The 23,096-nt window shown below is 45.5% G+C and overlaps 1 protein-coding gene across 1 annotated transcript; it reads right to left on the bottom strand.

Annotated features, from left to right (window-relative positions):
• Nucleotides 1–35: 35 nt before the first annotated feature.
• On the bottom strand, nucleotides 36–20,641 carry ERO1A (endoplasmic reticulum oxidoreductase 1 alpha). Its single transcript, XM_059474922.1, has 16 exons — nucleotides 20,456–20,641; nucleotides 12,455–12,574; nucleotides 11,824–11,907; nucleotides 10,404–10,442; nucleotides 9,463–9,539; nucleotides 9,299–9,372; nucleotides 8,531–8,651; nucleotides 8,107–8,144; nucleotides 7,283–7,294; nucleotides 6,145–6,171; nucleotides 5,906–5,998; nucleotides 2,750–2,996; nucleotides 1,772–1,841; nucleotides 1,554–1,640; nucleotides 1,157–1,290; nucleotides 36–431 (listed from the first exon to the last, which is right to left on the bottom strand). Exons 1-16 carry the CDS (start codon nucleotides 20,639–20,641, stop codon nucleotides 371–373), a joined length of 1,470 nt encoding a protein of 489 aa, XP_059330905.1. The 3' UTR covers nucleotides 36–370.
• Nucleotides 20,642–23,096: the final 2,455 nt, after the last annotated feature.

The following is a 23,096-nucleotide window of genomic DNA, read 5'->3' as shown; positions in this document are numbered from 1 at the left end:
ACACTGTGAGTGCTTGGAATGATGGAGCAGACAAGGAATTTCCCCCAAATTTATTCAATGGCACAGTTCTTGCCCCACCTCCAGCTTCCAAAGGCAAGGCCATGGGTCTGATTAATCTTCAAATAGCACAGCAATATTTCAAAAAGAGTTATTCCAAATGATCTTCCAATATATAAAATAAAATTTACATGTAGTCCCCATTTTTATACCAAAAAATAGCTTTTTTTTTTTTTTTCCCTTTGTATAAAACATCTCCTCAGCAGGTAACAGACAATGATGGGACAGGAGGCCCAGCAAGTGGTTTCCATGGTTTAAGTCAGAGTGGTGCAATGATGGTGTTTGTCCTCAAATCTCTCTTTCTCCACTGAATTCACCTCATGTTTTGTAAGAGATTCCTGAAGTTTTCCAGTTCTTTCACGCTGGTTGAAACCCTGTGTGCAAGGAAAGCAAAGGGAAATGTTACAGCAACATTCATGTAATGAATTATTTAAAACCTGGGAGAAAGGGGCTGCATCCAGCAAAGCTTCAAGCAGCTCTTGGGAAGAGAAGATTTGGAATTGCAGCTAAATTAGGCTGAGGTTACAACCAGGCCCTTCACTGTTCCCCCTGCCTCTTTTTAAAGCAAACTCTGGGACTCACAGGGGAATGGGATGTTAAGGAACTCATCCTTGGAAAATCCTCTTTGCCAGAAACTCCTGGTCTCTCAACATCACAAAGAGCTCATGCATAACCAGAGTGTCCTGAAATCCCCTCTAAAGGTCTCATTATCCTCCTTTTCTGACAAAAACTCCTCATCCAGAGAGGCCGGACTGATGGGTTCCTGTTAAAAATGCCATCATGATCTGGGAATGAGCTGGGGAGAGGCTTAAGGAAAACAGCCCTTGCCTGGGACAATGTGCTCCAAGGACAGTCACACAGTCCCTTAAAAATGATGAAATTCTTTGTATCTCAGCATAAATGCTTCCTTGAATTCCTTACAGAATCGCAGAGTATAAAGAATATTTTAAATCATTCCAACTGTGGTACTCCACACCAACACCTGGTACCAGACTATGACCAGAGCAGGAGTGCCCACCAAAACTGCTGGGAACTGCCTGAAATTAGAGCTCAAACTGGGACTACACTGCAAAAGCAGAGGGGAAAGTCTCAAACTCACCTTCCAAAGGCATTAAATAAGGCCACAATTTCTTGTCTGGTCAGCTGGAACCCATAGGAAGGGCCACTCTCAGGAATCTTCTCGATGAGGTTCTCTGAGAAGAGGATCTTCAGTGCTGTGCCCAAGCCCTGTGTCTGTGCAGGGATCAGAGAGGAGCCTTGAACAGCAGCATTCAAACCTCCCTCCTCCTCCAGGCCAAGAGGATTTCCCTCCAGCCAGGCTCTGCACCCTCCCCTCTCCTGCCTCATCCCAGTTTCCCAGGCTGAGCAAGCTTCCAGCTGCTCCCTGCTGCCTGCCCAGTGAGGAATCAGCAGCCCTGAGCTCTATCCAGGACCTGGTTGGGATCCAAGGGCCAATCCCAGCCCCAGAGATCCCAAATATTGCTGACAAATCTCACCTGCAACTTCCCCCACAGCCGACACTTGAAGCAGCCAACACAGTCCATGATCTTGGAAATGTTCTTGAAGTGCAGCCTAAATTCCTCCTGGGGGAAAAGACATTCATGGTTAGGCATTAATTAGGGCTCTTTCCAGGCATTAATCTGAATTAATCCTGGAATTCAGCAGGACTGAGGTAGGAAAAGCCTCCTGCAGTGGGGTCCTTGGCAGAAATTACCTTTAGTTTGGCAGCTTCCTTTTTATTCCCTGCAAAGAAGGAGTTTTCATCGAAATGCAGCGGGAAGGACCTGGAAGGGAATGATGAGAGTTGGATTTCTGCCCTCCTTGGATGTATGGCTGCAGTCAGGGGTGGGATAAGCACAGCTGGGAGCCACTGGACATCCCCAGAGGGGTTTTAATCTGATATCCACTCCCAAGGAATGGAATGAGATGATTTAAGGTCCCTTCCAACACAAACCACCCTGGGATTTTATTTTCTCTTCAAATTTGTATCGATGTAATTCTAATTTGTATTTGATTGTATTTTCCCTTCCAATTTGAGCTGGCATCTCATCTTGGAGAGTTTATCACCAATTGCTCAATGGTTTTTAAGCAATTTCAGTGCTGACAGACAGAAGCACAGGAGGGTGAGGAGATAAATCAAACATTGATCACTTTAGGAGACACCCATTTCTGTCTGGTTCCAATATCTTCCATTCCTTTTACTCCAAACTCCATCCACCAGCCCAAACCTCTGTTACCAAGATATTTAGGATGGTTTTTTGTTGCAAACACGAAGCCAGGCCTGGTATCCCACAGATGACTCACACAGGTAGCCAATTTTAGGGCTAAAACGTAGGCAGTTATTAAATTCAATTCTGCTAAATCCAAAAGGCAGCCAAGGCTATTAAACCATGGGACTAATTAAACTGTGGGACTAATTACTCAAATTTTGTAATTTGCATACAGATATTAATAATGTGTTCCCAGCAAAACTACACCACTGGTTCCATGTCCCTGCTCGTGGCAAGGGGCCTGGACTAGACGACCTTTTAAAAGCTCTTTCCCAACCCAAACCACTCCATGTTTCCGTGATCCTACTGCACAAATGGCTGCAGGAAGAAGCCAGAACTGCCTTTCCAGGAGCTTTACACGTCAGGTGAGGCACACAGGGATGGTGGCAGAGCCACTGTCCCCAGGCACTGAGTGCAATTACTTGGCCAGATGGAGAATTTCCAGCAGCAGGTGCTTCATCTCTGCATCCTGGCGCTCGTTGCCGGTGTACAGCTGGAAGCCAGGGCGCTCAAAGAAGGGCAGCACTTTGGAGAGGGCCCTCAGCTCAATCAGGTACAGAAAATAAAGGTTTTTGAGTCTTCTGGGCCCTTCCCCATTGGTGAGGGCTTCATCAAACCTCTGCTGGAACTCCGTGACGTTGGGGCCCCATTTCTTCTCCGACCACGAATCTGAGACAGAAACAAACCCCAAAGCAGTGAGAGGTGGGGGGGTTTTGTGGGACCCCCCAAAGGCTCTTTGGATGGGGACATCCCTAAAAAGTTCTGTGTAGAACTGAGAGACAAATGGGATATTTTGTTTTTTTGGTCTCTAGGTTGTTGCTGATTTTTTCTCTTTTCAATAGTTTAGTATGTTGTTTACATACTAGACCTAGTGTATAAAGAGAAAGGTACTAAAAGTTACAGGTTAGGTTGTTGTTTATTTTTTAACTAAAATGTTACAGGTTAGGTTGTTATTTTTTCTCTTATCAATAGTTTAGTATGTTGTTTACATACTAGACCTAGTGTATAAAGAGAAAGGTACTAAAAAGCTACAGGTTAGGTTGTTGTTTATTTTTTCTCTTATCAATTTTATTTTTTCTCTTATCAATAGTTTAGTATGTTGTTTAAATACTAGACAGTGTACAAAGAGAAACGTGCTAAAAATTACAAGACACAAAGGTTTAAAGTCTTCTAAAGTTATGTTGTTTAATTAACATTTAGAATGTATTTTATTTTTACCTTTCTACTAATAATTAATCAGTTGTTTGTTCACCCAATATTTGTGTTGTGGTTCTTTCTAACCAATCACTCTGTGTTATTAATACTGTAAAAATGGAGTAGATGAAGAACAAGGAGATCAGATAATGCTCAAAATCCTTCATCTTGTTTTTCTCTCTACCTCCAAACTAAAAACCCAAAACTCTGAGTTTTTCACCCGGTGATAAACTATACTAATATTTATTCATATACTAATTCACTATACTAATATAATTAATACTAATAAGTATAATATAATATAATGTAAATATAATGTAAATATGATATTATATGATATGATATGTAAATATAATATAATATAATATAATATAATATAATATAATATAATATAATATAATATAATATAATATACGGTATGTTATATATTTTATTATAATTATATTACATAATAGAGAATATAATATATTATGTTATATATTATATTAATTATATTATATTATATTATATTATATTATATTATATTATATTATATTATATTATATTATATTATATTATATTATATTATATTATATTATATTATATTATATTATATTATATTATATTATATTATATTATATATAACAATAACTACTATAATTTATACTAATACTAATTCACTATACTTATATCTCACACACTTGTAGATCCCAATTCATCCCAAAGTTTTGGAAGCTTTCCCCATGGAGGATGAGGGTTAAAAGCAGAGTTCCCCTGGGGTCAGGACATCTCACTTCAATGCAGAGAACCATTCCCTGTGCCCTGGCTTCCAGCAGGGTTTAGTTGTGGTTATCTCCTCCCTGCAGGGAAATGGTGAATGGGGTTCCAGGCAGATCCCAGCTTTTCCAAGGCACTGACCCAAACCCACAGAATGATCAAGGTTGGAAAAGGCCTCTCCAAGATCAGCCTTTGACTGACTCCAACCTCTGAGTGCCACATCCAGGATGGTGATCCCACCACTTCCCTGGAAATCCCCTTCCAGTGCCTGACAACCCCTCCAGTGAAGAGATTTTGCCTGAAAATTGTTCAAGGGAGGCAGGATTGTAACTCAGTTCAAACCTCAGCAAACACAAAACTCCTGCAGATTTTTTTCAGGTAATTCCTGAAGCTTCCTAACAAACAGGGACACCTGAGGAGAATTCCTGATGATATGGAAAAACAAGAATGGAGGAAAATGGCCTCTATTTCCCATTTTCAAGCCCACAAAGAATATTTCTGTTGCTCATTTTACCATGTATTTAAGATTATTCTATAAAATACATAGTGGAAGATATAAAAGTCATCCCAAGCTGATGCTGCAGCCCCGGCTCATCTCTTGCCTCTGATGTTTCCCACATTATCCCATCTCCCAACTCCAACCTGGCCTGACTCACATCCAGGTGAGGTCCAAGTGGGCTGCAGACACTTAAATACAATTATTTAGTTAAATATAAATGATTTCCCCAAATTCCATAGCAATCACTTTGATTTTCAAGTCCAGGGTTGAAACTGGGATTCCTCAGACCAGGTATTTATGGACCAAAGCATGGGAAGGAAATGGAAGTGGAAATGGAAATGGAAATGGAAATGGAAATGGAAATGGAAATGGAAATGGAAATGGAAATGGAAATGGAAGTGAAAATGGAAATGGGACATGGAAATAACTGCTGGAAATGGAAATGGAAGTGGAAACGGAAATGGAAGTGGAAATGGAAGTGGAAACGGAAATGGAAGTGGAAATGGAAATGGAAATGGAAATGGAAATGGAAATGGAAATGGAAATGGCTGCTGGAAATGGAAATGGAAGTGAAAATGGAAATGGCTGCTGGAAATGGAAATGAAAATGGAAGTGAAAATGGAAATGGAAGTGAAAATGGAAATGGACATGGAAATGGCTATTGGAAATAGAAATGGACATGGACATGGAAATCAAAATGGACATGGAAATGGCTGCTGGAAATGGACATGGTCATGGAAATGGCTGCTGGAAATGGAAGTGGACATGGAAATGGCTCAATGGAAATGGCTCAATGGCCTTGGGAAAGCCCAGCCAAGCATTTCCCAGTGCAGGTGAGGTTCTTGCTGGACTGACCATCATAAAACCAGGCTGGGAAGGAACAGCCTCAACCCACAGTCACTCCAAAGTAACCTTGGAGGAAGAACAGAGGGAATATTTGCTGGAAGGGCTGGTACAGAACATGCTGTCAGACCTGGAGGCATGAGGTAACTGCATCCCTGACCCTGTTACACCAGCTGGGTGCTGCAAGAGCACAAACAGGCCTGAGTCCTGCTGGAACAGGCTCCAAGCAGCACCTGGCAGAGCCATGGAGGTGTCAGTGAGGAGTGGGGCAGGAAGCAGGATTTACCTTGCAGGAGGTACCTGGCACTCAGGTGGATGTTGATGCTGGCGTGCAGACCAGAGATGAGCCTGTAGAAAGCTCTTTTCTCCACACAGACCCCTGCAAAGAAAAGGGCAGTTAAAGACACAGAAAGCACTCACTGGGTTGTGAGGCAGGAATCTACTCCCACTGAGAGTGGCCACTAATCCCATTTCCCATCTCCTGTCCATCCCAGGAGGAGCAGCCACGTTCAGAGCAAGGATTACCTTTGAGCCACTTGTAAAACGTGTGCCCTGGAAAGAAATGAAAACACATCAGTGAGGGAACAGCCCGAGCCTGATGCCCTGAATCCACCTCCAGGCTGGCCCCAGAGGAGCCTCTGCCCACTCCAGTTTGCAGAAATTGGGAAAGGAGCATTAAAAGAGCATGGAAAGAGTTTTCCTGCCCCCCCTTGTGAGTGATGCTTCCCTAACACAGCATGGCAGCAGCTCAAACAGCACGTGGGCTTTCCCCAGGGGGCTGGGGGGGCACAGCAGGGCAAAACAAGGATCAGGGATTGCTTTCCTCTTGTGGCCACACTGGGGAGAGGGATATTTTTATGAAACAAACAAAGCAACCAACCAAAAAACCACAGAGCGCAACCAAGCGTGCAGAATGGCACAAGTCAGGGTTTCACTGTGCCTGCTCTGTGTGCAGGGAAGGGATCTGGAGATCAGGATTTGGGGATGGTCTGGAGACAGGAAAATGCTGTGGAGAAGGGAGAACTGCAGGGAACAGCCCTTCCCAGGGCCTGACAGAGTTGGGCAGCCCTCTCCTACAGCTCCAGATAATTTGGGATTACGAGTCTGTTCAAAGCTTTCTCAGTCATAAGCACTGAAAATACCCCAGAACAATTCCTGTCCCCAAAGGCTCCTCACACTTGAGTGAGTGCCTTCAGACTGGACTTGTGCTGTTAAAAAAGTGCTGCTGGACTTTTTAAACCCTTCACAGGAGGGTGGGCTGGGACAGCGAGCTCACAGGGATCTCCCTTCACTCTGCTGAGCAGGGACAGGAGCCAGGGAAGGGCTGGGTTGGATATCAGGGAAAGGTTCCACTATTCCAGAGGGTGCTGGCACTGCCCAGGCTCCCCAGGGAATGGGCACAGCCCCAGGGCTCCAGGAGTGTTTGGACAGCACTGCCAGGGGTCCCAGGTGGGATTGTTGGGGGTCTGTGCAAGGACAGGAGCTGGGCTCTGATCCTTGTGATCCCACTCAGGATTTCCTACAATGCCATGCCTCCCATTCCTGGTTTTCCTGATGAATGATTTTGCTAACCAGGTGCATGATCTGAGGCACAGCCTGTGACAGCAGGATAAGGGCACCCCACTTGTTTCTGCTGGCAGTAAAAACAAACAGTGCCACTCACCTCCATCATCTCCTGGGGAAAAACGCACAAGTGGTGGAGGGAGAGAGAGAAAAAGAGAATAAAAACATTACACACAACCAAAATTAGGCTCCAAAGTGCAACTACTGCTCTGCTCATCTGCTGTGACAAGAGAAGGATCCTCTCCAGGGAGGTCTGGGAATGTTCTGAACACAGAAACCCCAAGTGCAGCACTGAGGACACCGGATGAGAACAGTGCTGAGTAACCTGACCAGTGCAGGAGGGATCAATACTTGCAAAGGAAGTACAAGCTGATATTTCCAGGGACATTGTACATCTCCTTCAGCAGGAGGAGAGCCATCCCTTCCCACCAGGGTCACAGGAGGGGGATGAGCAGCTCCATGATTTAGCGGGAAATGAGGAGCTGGTGGCAGAGGGTGCTGCTGGAGGTTGATGTTGTTCTCTTGTTCCCAAATCCTCCCCTGCTTTCACTGACACTGCCCTGGCTCCAGGGCAGAGCTGCTCTCTGGGTGGTTCCGTGGAGGATCCAGCCAGGTTCTCATTTCCAGCCATCACAGGTGGTTTGGCACTGCCAACTTCAGACACCAGGGACCCAGGGAGAGCTCAGCCCTGCTCCCAGTCCCTCCAAAACTCACCTTTTTTCCAGGACTGGAGGATCAGATATTGTTTTTCCACAATGGATGCTAGAAAAACCCACTTCCAGGTGCCACAAAATTCTACACTTGGTCAAGAGCTACAAGATCTTCCTGATCTAGCAGGAGAAGGAGCCCAGGGAACATTTGCTGCTCCTGGAGCTGGGATCAGTTCACTACTAACCCACTCAGTGAGATAAATGAATGACTCACCTCTGCCAGATGCCAAAGGTCTTTTTACATTCTGAGGCCTAGGAGGAGGAAAAAAATAATTTAATTAAGAGATGTAAATTAGTTACTGTCTCTTGTGTGCACAAACAGAGTAGAGCAGAGGCAGCTACTTCAAACAGCCTGAGGGGATCTAAAATCCTCTCCATGCTTTAACTTTGCTCAGGAAGGGAAAGGATAGAGCAAAATGTAGGTTTCTGTGGGGGGGTTGGTGTTGCTTTCTCCTTTTTTTTAGAAAAAACAGAAAGGAAAAGTAAATTCTCTTCTTTTGGGGCAGCCACATGTCTTGTCCCTGGTGCATCCCACCCTGCACAGGCACTGGAGCAAAGAGGAAGATGAGGATTGATTTCTGCTCCTCTGCACAAACCAGCACTCTCAGGCTGGTGGAACTGGACCCCAAAGCACGTACTTGAAGCAGTTTTCCTCATAAATGCTGTTCCAGATTTTCCAGGCATCAGGGCCCTTGTAGCCAGTGTAACGCTCTGGGTTCAGGAGCAGATCCACGTACTCAGCATCAGGAGAATGGATGTCTGTGGAGCACAGCTGCCTCAGGGACAACGATTTTCTCAGGGAAAATGACATTTCCCAAGGCTGACCCAGCCACCTCTGCCCCACCTCGCTGAACACAGCAAGGTCCAGAGCAGCAAGGAAGCTTTGTCAGAAATATTTGTGTATTATTTTCAAAATACTCAGGTCAGGGGGGTGGGAAGGAGCAGAAATGCTGTTTTGATGATATATTACTCTGGAATTGGGGCTGTTCAGCCTGGAGAAGAGGAGGTTGTGTAGAGCCCTCACAGCAACGTTCCAGGATCTGAAGAGGCTACAGGGAGTGGGAGAGGAGCTCTCACTCAGGATCTGTAGGGATAGGACACAGGGAATGGCTTCCCACTGCCAAAGGGCAGGGATGGGTGGGATGTTGGGAAGGAATTACTGGCTGTGAGGGTGGGCAGGCCCTGGCATAGGGTGCCCAGAGCAGCTGTGGCTGCCCCTGGATCCCTGGCAGTGCCCAAGGCCAGGCTGGTCAGGGCACCCTGGGATAGTGGAAGGTGTCCCTGCCATGGCAGGGAGTGGAATAAGATGGGCTTTACAGTTCCAACCCAAACCATTCCATGATTTAAAGCTGTGCAGAAGTGCACAAATCCCATGCCAGCCTTGCTATCCCTGCAGGTGCCCATACCATCAGCCTCACAGAAGCTGTCTGAGGAGTCGTCGTGCTGTGCCCACTGCAGCACTGCCTGCCGAGTTTCCTTGCTGCAAAAAACGAGGGGAAAACTCTCAGAGAGGGCTCTGATCCCAGATTTCCTTCAGGACAAGGAAGGATTATGGCAAAGGAAGTCAAACCTCAAAGAATCATCCACAGCTCCGAGCCTCTTGGCCTCCTCACACTCCTCAGCGAGGCTGTTGGCTTCTTCTGAGTACTGGGTTGGAAAGCAAAGGGGTGGGGAGGGATGAGGGTTAAAAAATAAATTATTTTCTGTTTTAATTTAGCCTTCAATGCACTATTAACAGAGGTTAAGCCCCAGGAAGGCTTTCATGGTTCAGCCTCACTGTGTTTGTACAGGATGTCCCAAAGGTTTGTGCAATGCTGACGAGTCTTGCAGCCCTGGCAGTGCCTTGGGAGCTTTGTGTGCCTGGTGACACCAACTCCTGAAGATGGCAGAACACCTGGCTCCATCCAGCACAGCCACCTCACAGCCTCTGTGCTCTCCAAGCACTTGAAGAGAGTAAAATTTCAAGTCTAAAGAACATTCTGACATTTACTGAGCCATGCTCAAAGCCCGGGGGCAGATTTGGGTTCCTCATGACAGAAAAGACTTTGAGAGGGTCCAGAGAAGGGAATGGAGCTGGGGAAGGGTCTGGAGCACCAGGAGAGGCTGAGGGAGCTGGGCAGGGGCTCAGCCTGGAGCAAAGGAGGCTCAGGGGCCCTTGTGGCTCTGCACAGCTCCTGACAGGAGTGAGGGGTCAGGCTCTGCTCCAGGGAACAGGGACAGGACAAGGGGAAATGGCCTCCAGTTGTGCCAGGGGAGGTTTAGATTGGATATGAGGGAAAATTCCTTCCTGGAAAGGGTTGCCAGGCATCAGAAGGAGCTGCCCAGGGTGGTGGGGGAGTTCCCATCCCTGGAAGTGATCAAACCCCACATGGATGTGGTACTGGAGGGGCTGGTGCAGTGACAGCTGGGCTCGATGATCTTCCAGGTCTTTTCCAACCTTGTCACTTCTGTGGCACAAAACTGGACCACAAAACAAACCCCCCTCATCCTTTTGTGCTCAGCCACACCCACCTTGTAACTTCCAGCTCTGATTCCATCAGGGACTTCATCCTGAAAGGCAAAACAAGGCAAGTGCCACCTGTGGGGCTGGTGAGACCCCTCAGCCCCATCTCTGGGAAAGGTCTGGGGTGTCACCACAGCTGCCAGAGGTGACCACAGCACTCAGCCCAGCTTGCAGCACATCCAACCCCTCACTCCTCCCCACACCAAGGAGAAGAAACATTCCTAGTGGTTTATTTTGATTGTGTTTTTAATTTATTGCAAGATTCCTCTTCTCCAAAGGTCTGAAGCCTTCCTCAGGTGCTACATCAGGTTGTGCTTTGCTTATCCCAGCAGGAATTTGGGAAAGCCAGGCAGGAACCCAGGTGCCTCCTCATGTTTTTCATCTACCAGCCCCTGACACATGATATTCCAAACTTCCTTCTGACCATTCCATCATGGAATGTCAGCCCCACACAACCAGCCCCAAAATTCTCCTCAACTTCCATTTTCTCCAGGAGTAGGAAGGCAATAGAACCATTTCTACAGGAGCAAATACTGTGATGGCAAAAAGAAAAAATTAAGCAATAAGAGTTATTTTTATTATTATTATTTTAATTAAGAACAGCAGGGACAGTCAGTTCTTAAAATAAGAACAACCTTCAGCTAAAACTTAGGTAATTGTAACAGAACTCCATCACATTACTCATAATCACTACCAAAAATAGATTTTTTTTTAAGGAAGAAAAAGTTATTTAAACAACATTTAGGGTTATTTTGAGGTGTAAAAAAAAACAACTTCATAATTCCATTTTAGAACCCAAGAGTGAGGGAGTAAGACAGTCTGTGCTGGCTGTCAACACCAAAACATGAAATGTCCCCAAAGGGGCCACCAAGCTGTGACTCCCTCACCTCCTCAGCCGTGGTTTTGGGCAGACATCTGCACTCAGGGTGTTTTCTTACAGCTGAGGGAACAAAACCCCTTTGTCCAGGATACAGGGACAGGAGTGCCTTTGGAAATGGGATGCTCAAAGAGCCATTTCTCCTACAACAGGGCTGGAAAGCTCTGAGACAAATTCATCAGCCAAAATTAAATCACAGTGCAGCTCATGGGCAACAAATTCTGTCAATTAACACAAAAACTATAATGGATTTGCCCTAAAAACTAATTACTAATGGAAAAATAAAGACCAGGAGAAGTTTTTGGCTGTTTGCAGAGGGTCAGCTGTTAAAATCCCAGCCTGCCTTGAAACTTGAATTAGTATTATTACAGAATTTAGGATTTTGGCCTTTCCTAGGGCCAGCAGTGTTGCTGCACCCATGAAAGATCCATCAGAGCCCCAGTTTTGCTGTAACTAAAATAACAAAGTTCAGTCACTTGTTTGCTGTTAACTCTTGCTCTGCAAAAGTTAAATAAATAAAGAAAAGGTAAAAGAATGGATTTGGTACTTACAGAGGGGCAGGGCTGCACAGCACAGTCTCTCATCCCACAGTGGCTGTTGTCCTCCCAAAAGGGACAAGGTTTCTGTAGGTTTACCTGCAAAGAACACATCACCCTGTTCAATAACTCATCTCCCCCTTGCAGCCAAGCCAACCTTCCCAGTTTTCCAAGAAAAATCCAAGTTCTGCACTTGTTTGTTCCAACCAGCAACTCCTTGGTGACCCAGAATCCACCTCATGGAATCCAATCCATGGAATCTCTGGCAGCAACAGCCACCAGAGAACCTGAGGGTCTGGAACTGATGCAGGTTTTCCATGGGAAATCCTCTCATTATGGATCATAAATTAAATTGCTCATCAGCATCTTTAAATCACAGCTCACCAAAGGAACTCCTCTCACTAATGTGTTGCTTAAGAGGCAAAAATGGATAAGAAAATATCTTTGAAATCCTCTTAAAAGTACATTGCATCTTATTGAGATTCTCCTCATAACAGAAGGCTCCAACTGACTGACTGCACCCTTAAAAGATCAGGGTTAAAACGCAGGTGTCTGATTTTAAAAAGATCAGCAATAAGTTCACAGGAGGTTAAAAAAAAAAGGCAGCAGCACACAAATAAATACAATTATTGCAAGAGAAAATGACCTTGTAGTATCTAAAATAGTCACTTTGCAGGAGTTCATTCAGTCTAGGGAAAAGTTTGTAGTTGTTGAAGGCATCGATGGTTTCTACATCACAGGTGCAGTCATCTAAATAACCAGTAACCTGGGGAGAAAAAACAATAAAATCACAATCAACATCATCAAAAATAAGAAATCAAATACAACAACTAAATATATAAGAAATATAAACAACTCAGCCAGGGCTTTTTAACACTGCAGAGAATGAAATAATTCCTAATTTTCTTTCCTTTTCCCAGCAAGCCAAGTTAAGTTTAAGCAGAAGGGACATGGCTGCAGTGAGCACAGGCTGCCAGCTCAGGTCCCTCCTGGGTGAGCCTCAGGAAGCCATTCCTGGAGGATAACAGGGAGTTAGAGCTGCAGTTTGCACGTGGGACCAGTCAGGCAACAATGACACAATGCCAGCCCCAAAGAAACTCCTTGTGGTTCATCAGTATTGGTTTGGTTTGGTTTGGTTTGGTTTGGATTGGATTGCTTTGGTTTGGTTTGGTTTGGTTTGGTTTGGTGTGGTTTGGTTTTTGGATTGGATTGGATTGGATTGGATTGGTTTGGATTAGTTTGGATTGGATTGGATTGGTTTGGTTTGGTTTGGTTTGGTTGGGTTTGGTTGGGTTTGGATTGGATTGGTTTGGATTAGTTTGGATTGGATTGGTTTGGTTTGGTTGGGTTTGGTTGGGTTTGGTTTGGTTTGGTTTTTGGTTTGGTTTGGTTTGGTTTGGTGTGGTTTGGTTTGGTTTGGTTTGGATTGGTGTAGTTTGGTTTGGTTTGGTTTGGTTTGGTTTAATCAGGTTTGGTTTGGTGTGGTTTGGTTTGGTTTGGTTTGGATTGGTGTAGTTTGGTGTGGTTTGGTTTAATCAGGTTTGGTTTGGTTTGGTTTGGTTTGGTGTGGTTTGGTTTGGATTGGATTGGTTTGGTTTGGTTTGGTTTGGTTTGGTTTGGTTTGGTTTGGTTTGGTTTGGTTTAATCAGGTTTGGTTTGGTTTGGTTTGGTTTGGTTTGGTTTGGTTTGGTTTGGTTTGGTTTGGTTTGGTTTGGTGTGGTTTGGTTTAATCAGGTTTGGTTTGGTGTGGTTTGGTTTGGTTTGGTTTAATCAGGTTTGGTTTGGTTTGCTTTGGTTTGGTTTGGATTGGTCTGGACAGGGCTGGGAGCAGCCTGGGACAGTGGAAGTGTCCCTGCCATGGCAGGGGTGGCACTGGCTGATCTTTAATGTCCCTTCCATCCCAAACCATTCCATGACTCTGTGATTAGTGCAGCAGTCCCCCTGCTGGCCTCAGAGAGCCATTTGGCACAAAAACATCTGCTCTGCATCTGCTGGATCCTTCTTGCATCATCCTGAACTACTCAACAGGCTTTGTGCAAGCCCTGAAGGAAATAAAACCAACAAAGAAAGAAGCAGTACAAATTCAGCTGTGGTTTCCTGACACATCCATTACTGGCAGATTACAAAGTTGCTCAACACAGAAGTAATTTTGCTTCCCCCACACCCCCAGTGAGTCCTTGGGGAAATCAGAGAATCCTGGAATCATTCAGGATGGAAAAGATCACTGAGTTCAACCAGCACTGCCCATGTCCCAGGTGCCACATCCAGGGAGATTTTAAATCCCCCCTGGCAGCTGTGCCAGGGCTGGACAAACCTTTCCATGGAGGAATTTTCCCCAATATCCAATTTAAAGCTCCTCTGCTACCACTTGAGGCTGTTCTCCCTCCTCCTGTCCCTGTCCCCTCCTGGCAGGAGCTGTGCAGAGCCACAGGGGCCCCCTGAGCCTCCTCTGCTCCAGGTGAGCCCCTGCCCAGCTGCCTCAGCCTCTCCTCACAATCCAGCAAGAGCTACACAACAACTAAAATAAAATTCTATTTACCAGCATGGAAATGGAGCAGAGAGGAGGATGCAGAAATGGAGCACAGAGTCACATGAAATGGGGAGGTGGGGGAAAAAATAGCCACAATTCCCCACCCCACTGGAATAACTCTGTTTTGTTGAGGCAGCATGGTTTGGAGGCTCACTCATATTTTCAGTGTTTACACTGCAGCTCAGTGTGTCACCCTCACACATTCACTGAATTCTGTCCTGCATTTTGCACACTAATGAAGATTAGCAGTGATTTAAGATTTCCCCTAACCTGAATCACCCTTGTAAAAACAAACAGCAGCAATTTGCTAATCCAGTTACCCAATTTAAAGCTGTTGCAAATTTATATAGACATTAAAAAATACACATCAAAACAACAAACCACAGGCACTAACCAACCACATCTTTATTTCCTGAAATCTTTACATCCTTCAAGGCAGGAAGCTTAAAGGTCGGGTCTAAAAGTGACCTAAAAAAAGATTTGGGGATAATCTTCAGCTGCTCTCTGTATCCAAAGGAATGACATCCCTGTAAAAGTGGGAACATTGGAGCTCCCACCCACTGGCAGCACCATTTGGGCCAGGTTTGGTTTTGTTATGTCTGGTGACCAATTCAAGCCAGAACCAAGCTCATCCTGAATAAAATCCAGAGATGCAAAACTAACATCACTTTTTTTCTTGTCAAGCCAAAAGAGATGACAGCAGCTCACGTGGACTTAATTTTATTTGGTTTGCATACCCTGCAGGCAATTAAATAATTCAGTTTGCAGGATGAACACTGCATGGAACTACGCACAAGAAAGATTCTTGACTGAAATTACATGAAAGTTATACACCGAAAGATCTGAGCTTGGGGCTTCAGCTGCAATCTTGTAATCTAACTTTGTCTTCTAGTAGTAGGAAAAGATGTCAGAAAACAGGAAAACAGTGCAAGAGGAGCTGGAAATAAATGCATGAATGGATAATATCACTGTACTACTTTTTCCACAAGTTGTCTGTGCTCTACCCCACCAGGGAAGCACTGCAAGATGATCCCAAATCCTTAGGACTGGATGGGGGTTGTGTTTGGAGCTCTCCAAATCCCAGTTTATTATAACCCCAGCCTCAGGGCCACCCCAACACGCCTGTGGGGGCAAGGGGCAAAGGGAAAGGTGCTGGGAAAACTCCACATCTGCTCAATCCTTCTTCCTCCAAGCATTTCAGCCAGAATGGGTAAAAATGGGCAATTTCCCCAGGCTGTGTGTGCACAAACTACAGCCAGAGGAGCACAGAAGAGAAGCAGCACCAAGAGCTGAGGCTCCTCAGAGCCCTGGTGAAAGCCCCAGTGATGCCCAGCTTGAAGCTGAGCCACTTCAACACTCAGGGAAGTGGCAGTGCCAGATCATTTGGCAGGATTTCTCTTCATTTCAGAGGTTCCCTCTTGCTCCATGACCCCCCCCAGAACCTAAGACTCAGGGAAGTGGCAGTGCCAGATCATTTGGCAGGATTTCTCTTCATTTCAGAGGTTCCTTCTTGCTCCATGACCCCCCAGAACCCATTTTTCAGCCCTCACCTGGTTTGGGACTTTACCTCCTGCTGCCAGAGCAGCTGAGCTCCGTGTCAAACGTGCCCTCCTGTGGGTGGTACCCTAAAACACTTCCTCCCACCCCACAAACAAAATATTTACCTACATCCCCATCCTGTGCCAAGGAGAGCAGCTGTTTGAGATAAACCAGGGATGGATCAGCCCCCAGCATGTGCCATGAGCCTGCTGGCACCATGAATCACCAGCTGAGGGGTTTGCTCTATCTGCCCTGGCTGTGAGAGGCTGGCAGGAGGCTGGGCTGGGCAGGGCTGTGCCAGTGGGACAGAGCAGCAGGAGTGGCTCTGGTGTTGAGTGAGCTCCAGGGTGAGGTGCCACAACCCCAAAATCCAACCTCCACCTCATGTGCTGGGAACACCAACAGCAGGGACTGTGCAATCCCTGGGTTTGGCCTCTGCTCCACCTTCTTTCCCCTCCATGCTGCTCCTCCCACCTCCTTCTGCTGCTCTGAGTGTCACAGGAACATCCCCTGAGCAGTGGATTTTGGGATCTCCTTGTGCTGTGTCCCACACCACAGCCAGGCTGGAAAGGAGAACTTCTCCCTGCATCTCTCCCACCACAGCCAGGCTGGAAAGAAGGAGCACTTTTCCCTGAATCTCCCACCAAAATCAGGCAGGAAAGAAGGAGAACCTTTCCCTGCATCTCCCATTACAGGCAGGAAAGAAAGAAGGAGAACTTTTCCTACATCTCCCATTACAGGCAGGAAAGGAGAACTTTCCCTGCATCCCCCACCACAGCCACAACAGGGCCCAGGGAAGGGAGTGCCACAGAGGCTGAGGGGTTGGGTTTAGCCTGTACCAACTTCCCTGGCACTGCCTGCTCCTCTGGACAAGGCCCAGGCTGATGGTGAGCAGATGCCTTCCCTGCTCCCTCAGCAGAAGTTTCCTGGCACAAAGGAGTTGGATTTCCATGATCCCTGTGGGTCCCTTTTCTATGATTCCATGAAATTATTTCCCTTTCATCTTTTCCAGTGCACTTGGGCAGGTTGCTGGCAGCCAGCTGAGCACAGCCACTCCTGCACCTGCCCTGGAAGCTTTATCTGCCACTCCAGGTGTTTGTCCCCATCTTCTGCCCAGAAAACAAGGACTCGGTTTCCCAGAACTCACACAAAAGTGAATCTCACATGGGAGCCCCAGGATGGGGTCAAACCAGGGCCTGAAGGGCTGTCACAGCACCCCAGGATGGTTTGGGTTGGAAGGGAGCCTAAAGACCATTTAGTTCCACCCCTGCCATGGCAGGGACACCTTCCACCATCCCAGGTGGCTCCAAGCCCTGTCCAGCCTGGCCTGGGACACTGCCAGGGATCCAGGGGCAGCCACAGCTGCTCTGGGAAAACTGAGCCAGGGCCTCACAACTCTCACAGCAAGAATTCCCAGTTCCCAATCTCCCATCCATCCCTGCCCTCTGGCAGTGGGAGCCATTCCCTGTGTCCTGTCCCTCCATCCTTTGTGCATCCTCTCTGTCCATCTTTCCTGTCAGCTCCCTCCAGGCACAGGAAGGTCACAATTAGACTTCCCTGAAGTGTTTTCCTTTCTAGGCTGAACAATCCCAACTCTCCCAGCCTTTCCTCCCAGGAGAGCTGCCCTGATCATCTTGGTGGCCTCCTCTGGACTCCACCAGCTCCATGTCCCTCCTGTCTGCAAGGACACAGAGCAGGACACTGTTCCAGCAGGGATCTCACCAGAGCAGAGCAGAGAGGCAGAATGTACCCCCAAAGATCTTCTCTCCACCTGGAAACTCCTCCTGAAGAGCAGAGCTCCTCTTTGCCAGAGAAATGGGAGCTGTGCTAGGAATGAATCCCTGCCCCAGAGGCTGCTGAGTGAACACCAACCCCACAGGAACACAAGGACAGCCTGAAAACCTGCCCAGGTGCCAGGGAGGAAACTCTCCACGGCCACACTCACCCCTAATGACAGCATCCTGCCCACAGAAACATTCCCAAAGGCAGCCAGCCCTCTGCCAGACAGGAAACCTTCACAAAATCCCCTCTGCCAAACACCTGCAGCACATCCTTAATGCAGCTGCATCAGCCTGTAAACAGCAAATGAACAATAATTACCAGGAATATACAGGAGACAGCCATGGCTGACTAAAGCTCTGATGCAAACAGGAATATCTCGAGGGGGGGATGAGCTGCCTGTAAAATTTGAGGGGATTTTGATATTGGAATGTTAATCAGAGCTTGGGAAGCAGAAAGCAGCATTTGAAACAGCAGTGTTTGCAGCAACAGATGGATGTTTCTAATAAAGGTTTCAGGGCTGCTTGGTCTCTAAGGAAGGGAGGTAAAATAACAGTGCCAAAAAGCAGGTGAGGCATTGCCCTGGGTGCAGAGCAACACCCATTCCAGAATCACTGCCTGCTGGAGTCAGCACTTGGAATATTGCTGGAGCAGCACTCCCAAAAGTGGCCCTTGTCACCTGTTCCTGGCAGACAAGTCACAGCTCCTCCAGTCACCCACACTGAGGCTTCTGCACCTCATGAGGCAGCAGGAGATGGCTCACAGGAGGAACCAGAGCTGTACCAGGCCTGCAAGGAGCTAAACAAAGGGGGCAAAGCAGATCATTGAAGGCTGGCCCTGTATTTTCTTTGGTGGCAAATAAAAACCACCAGACCAAGTGGATCAGCAGATTAATTTTAACCAAAAGATGAGGCAGCCCTCAGGTGTGATTTAAAAGGTTTGGTGATTAGAAAGGCTGAGAAATGCTGCCCTACATGACACCTTTTCCTAAAGGTAATAAAAAATCCTGCTCTAAACATTTTAGGGAAAACCAGGGTGCTCCACAGAATGCAAAGTGCATTGCAAGAACCCAGCAGTGCCCAGAGCAGCACACCAGCTCCTCCAGCCCAAGGAAAAGAGCCTGGCAGTGCCTGCCATGCCAGAATGCCAGTTCAGTAGTGGTGACAGCTCCTTATGCCATTCCACACTCCTGACTCAACATCCAAACCTCTCTGCTTACAGGAAGCTGCAAGGAAAAACCCTGCAGAGATCCAGAATCTACAGGCATGTTTTTCTTTTATCAATTCTTTATCAGCAGAGTTTTTATTTACCATTTCCACAGGAAGCTGAAAGTGTCAAGAGCCACCCCAGAAGGCAAAGCCAAGAGTGTAATTCCATTTGTTTTCTTTCCCCATTCTCAATTCCTGACCCACATTTAAGGACTAGAAATTTAATACAGCAAGAGTAGCCTTTACAAAAGCTTCCTGTTTTTAAAGGCAACAAAATAAAGGGCTGAAGACATTGTGACATCCTCACTCCTTGATCTTGCAAATGTGCTTATCACAGGAATTATTCAGGTTGCAAAGGACCTCAAAAATCATTTTAAGTCACACCACGCCATGGGCAGGGACACCTTCCACTGTCCCAGGGTGCTCTAGGCCCTGTCCAACATGTCACATCATAACCACTAAGAAATCAGATGCAATATTCTTACAAGCAGGTCGTATAGAGCAGAAACCTTTTTTTTTTTTTGTGGTTCCTCAGAGTGAATAAAGGACTAATTTGCTCTCAGAGTAGGATGGAAGAGATGTGTTCAGAAGAAGAACCTGGCCTTGGGCACTTCCAGGGATCCAGGGGCAGCCACTTTGCTTGTGCAAAGTGCTGTCAGAAGGAACTGACACACTACAGAGTGATCTCTTCCTTAAATCCAGGCTTGGTACCCAGCTCTCCCATTTCTGTACCTCAGCAGAAGCTGCACTGAGTGCACAGTGACACCCCTGGCACACAACATGAGGAATTAACCCCATGGGAGTTTTAGGGAGCAGAGCAGCCCAGCTCCCACCTGGGCATGGCAGGGCAGGGTGGCAGGAGAATCCTGGACAGCAGAGCTGGGAGAGCAGCAAGGCAGGAGAGGGGATGGAGCAGCTGCCAGGGATAGCAATGATATCCCTGAAACATCCCAGGAGAGGCACCTGGGCAGCTGGGGAAGAAACGCTCAACAAGTTGGAGCACTCCCCTCTACCGACGGGAGCAGGGAGAGAATACAGTTAAGGTGGCATGGAAGAGAACCACAGAACCCTGGAATGGTTTGGGTTAGAGAGGACTTCAAAGCTTATCCAGTCCTGGGACACCTTCCATCATCCCAGGCTGCTCCAAGCCCTGTCCAGCCTGGCCTTGGCACTGCCAGGGATCCAGGGACAGCCCCAGCTGCTCTGGGCACCTGTGCCAGGGCCTGCCCACCCTCACAGAAAGATTCCCTTCCCAATCTCCCACCCATCCCTGCCCTCTGGCACTGGGAGCCATTCCCTGGCTCCTGTCCCTCCATGCCTTGTCCCCAGTCCCTCTGCAGCTCTCCTGGAGCCCCTTCAGGCCCTGCCAGGGGCTCTGAGCTCTCCCTGGAGCCTCCTTCAGGTGAACACCCCCAGCTCTCCCAGCCTTTCCACCCAGCAAAGCTCCCGCAGCCCTCGGAGCATCTCGGAGCCCTCCTCCGCGCTCTCCCCAGCAGCTCCGCTCCCTCCGCACGCCGGGCACCCCCGACCAGCCCACCGAACCCGCGCCCAGCCTCCCTCCCGCTGCCAACCGTGCCCGGGCCGTGCCCACCTGGCAGAAGCAGCTGGGCCGGGCGGCGCGGGGCAGCGCCAGCAGCGCCAGCAGGACGAGCCGTGCCCGCAGCCCCGGCAGGACGAGCCGTGCCCGCAGCCCCGGCAGGACGAGCCGTGCCCGCAGCCCCGGCAGGACGAGCCGAGCCCGCAGCCCCGGCAGGACGCTCCCGCTCGGTGCCGCCATCTCCGTGCGCGCTCGGCCGGGGCTCGGCGGGGCCGCCCCGCTCGCACCGCCCCGCCCGGGGCGCGGCCCGGCGGCGACGCGCGGAGCTGCACGGAGCGAGCGGGGCACGGAGCGAGGGCACGGCCCGGCCCCGGGACACTGCGGGACACGCAGAGAGCGCTCCGCAGCGGCGCGGCTTCGCTACAGGTGATAACAAGAATGATCCAGCCTGTCGGATGATGTTGTTTTGAGTTTGGGTTTTTTTGCTTTGTTTGTTTTGGTGGTTTTTTTTTTTTTTTTACTCAAAGGTGTTTTAAAAAGTTTTATTCTATTTGTAGTTTCGTTTGAAGGGTGAGATAATGCAGATGTTATAATTCACGCTATTACAATCAGAAGCTATTTATTTCTTAATTATACTATAATATACATATTATACTATACGATATTATATTGTATATATTATATTATATTGTATTATATTGTATTATATTGTATTATATTGTATTATATTGTATTATATTATATTATATTATATTATATTATATTATATTATATTATATTATATTATATTATATTAATAAAAATATAAAAATAAAATTAATTAAATCTTAATCTAATTTATATGTATTATATATATTATATATACATATATATAATAATATATGTAGTATATTATATATAGTATACATAATATATATGTGTGTATTATATGTATATATAATGTACATATTGTGTATTATATTGCATTACTATACAATATAATATAATATAATATAATATAATATAATATAATATAATATAATATAATATAATATAATATAATATATGTAATATATATTATGTAATATATGTAATATATATTATGTAATATATGTAATATATATTATATGTAATATATAATGTGTATTATTATATGTATATATAATGTACTTATATTATATTATATTACATTACATTACATTACATTACATTATATTATATTATATTATATATAGTAACATAATATAATATAATATAATATAATATAATATAATATAATATAATATATGCAATATATTATATATCATATATGTGCATTATTATATGTATATCATAATGTACATATTATGTCATATTCTATTCTATTCCATCCTATTTATTACTATATATAAGAATAGAATAGAATAGAATAGAATAGAATAGAATAGAATAGAATAGAATAGAATAGAATAGAATAGATGTGTATTATTATACATGTATATAATGTACATATTATATTATGCTATGTTATATTATACATATATTGTAGTGTATATTTCTTAATTACACTCTGTAATACACTATAAGCGTTTCATGACTTATCAGTTTTGGCCACACCATACTGTAAATGTTTTAAAGCTTATCACTCAGCATTACTTTTTGTGGGTCTTAATACAATGTATCTTTCATAGTTCAGTTTTTCTAAAGTACTTAATTTTTTTTGTAAGGTTGTCCTTTAAAACTTCTTTCTACTTCTATCTTAACAATATCTCTCCTATTCCATAACATTTCTAAATTAATATTTCTTACCTTAAAATTTATATACAAATACTTACTATATAAAAACCTTCGATCAGGTTTAAAAATTTTCTACAAATCTATTTCTTGCATGCTAAAAGGACAAGATTTCCAGTGCTGGTGTGCTCCTGGCCAGCAGCCAAAGAACACTCCGGTGTGTACAGCCAGTGTTACCTTTATCCTGTTACGTGCTGAGGTACATGAATATTCATGTGTCTCATGCATTATTCAAACATTCTTTCTGACTTTCTGATGCTTTGGAAACTCCTTTGTTTGACTTCTTCACACTCCGGGTCATCTGCACTGACATCCTGTGTTTCAGGTCAATGTGTTTCATTTCCTCTCGTGTCTCCATCCTGCTGTTTCACATCCTCTGATAAGGATTTAGTATTAAATTAAATTAAATTTAACACGGTACTCTCTGCTCTGGTTTGTGCCATGGTTATCACCTGGACAGGTTGATTACTGGATGGCCTTACACAGTTTTAGTTACACAAAAGCCTTTTCACATATAGTACAATACATTCATCACACCATTATTTCCATAAGTGATACATAAATATTATATTTCTGTTCTATTATATTAATAGATATTATATAATATCTATTATTAGATAGATATTATCTATCTAATAATAAAGAGTTATAATTTATACTTTTAACATTACTACTACCACTACTACTACTACTACTACTACTACTACTACTACTACTACTATTATTATTATTATTATTATTATTATTATTATTATTACTATTTACTTATAATCACTAACAACATGCAAAATCTAATACATAAATGCACAAGCCAATATTACCTGTCAATTTTTCAGTCACACAGTGGCACTGGAGGGACATGGGGCTGGCAGTGCTCCTGGCCCCACTCTTTGGGGGAATTTGGGGTGCAGCCCCCCAGCCCCATGGGCTGACAGATGAAGAT

Source organism: Ammospiza nelsoni, chromosome 6 (genome assembly GCF_027579445.1).
Source record: "Ammospiza nelsoni isolate bAmmNel1 chromosome 6, bAmmNel1.pri, whole genome shotgun sequence".
Lineage (NCBI taxonomy): Eukaryota > Metazoa > Chordata > Aves > Passeriformes > Passerellidae > Ammospiza > Ammospiza nelsoni.
This window is presented reverse-complemented; position numbering and strand designations above follow the sequence as displayed.

What these genes read in the sequence shown, in the direction of transcription:
- ERO1A (XM_059474922.1), bottom strand. Translation starts at nt 20,641, where the DNA reads ATGGCGGCACCGAGCGGGAGCGTCCTGCCGGGGCTGCGGGCTCGGCTC. An exon ending in ACTATTTTAGATACTACAAG is followed by an intron (nt 11,908 to 12,454) that starts GTCATTTTCTCT and finishes TGTTCTTTGCAG; the next exon opens with GTAAACCTACAGAAACCTTG. An exon ending in GAAATTCTCCATCTGGCCAA is followed by an intron (nt 1,842 to 2,749) that starts GTAATTGCACTC and finishes ATTCCCTTCCAG; the next exon opens with GTCCTTCCCGCTGCATTTCG.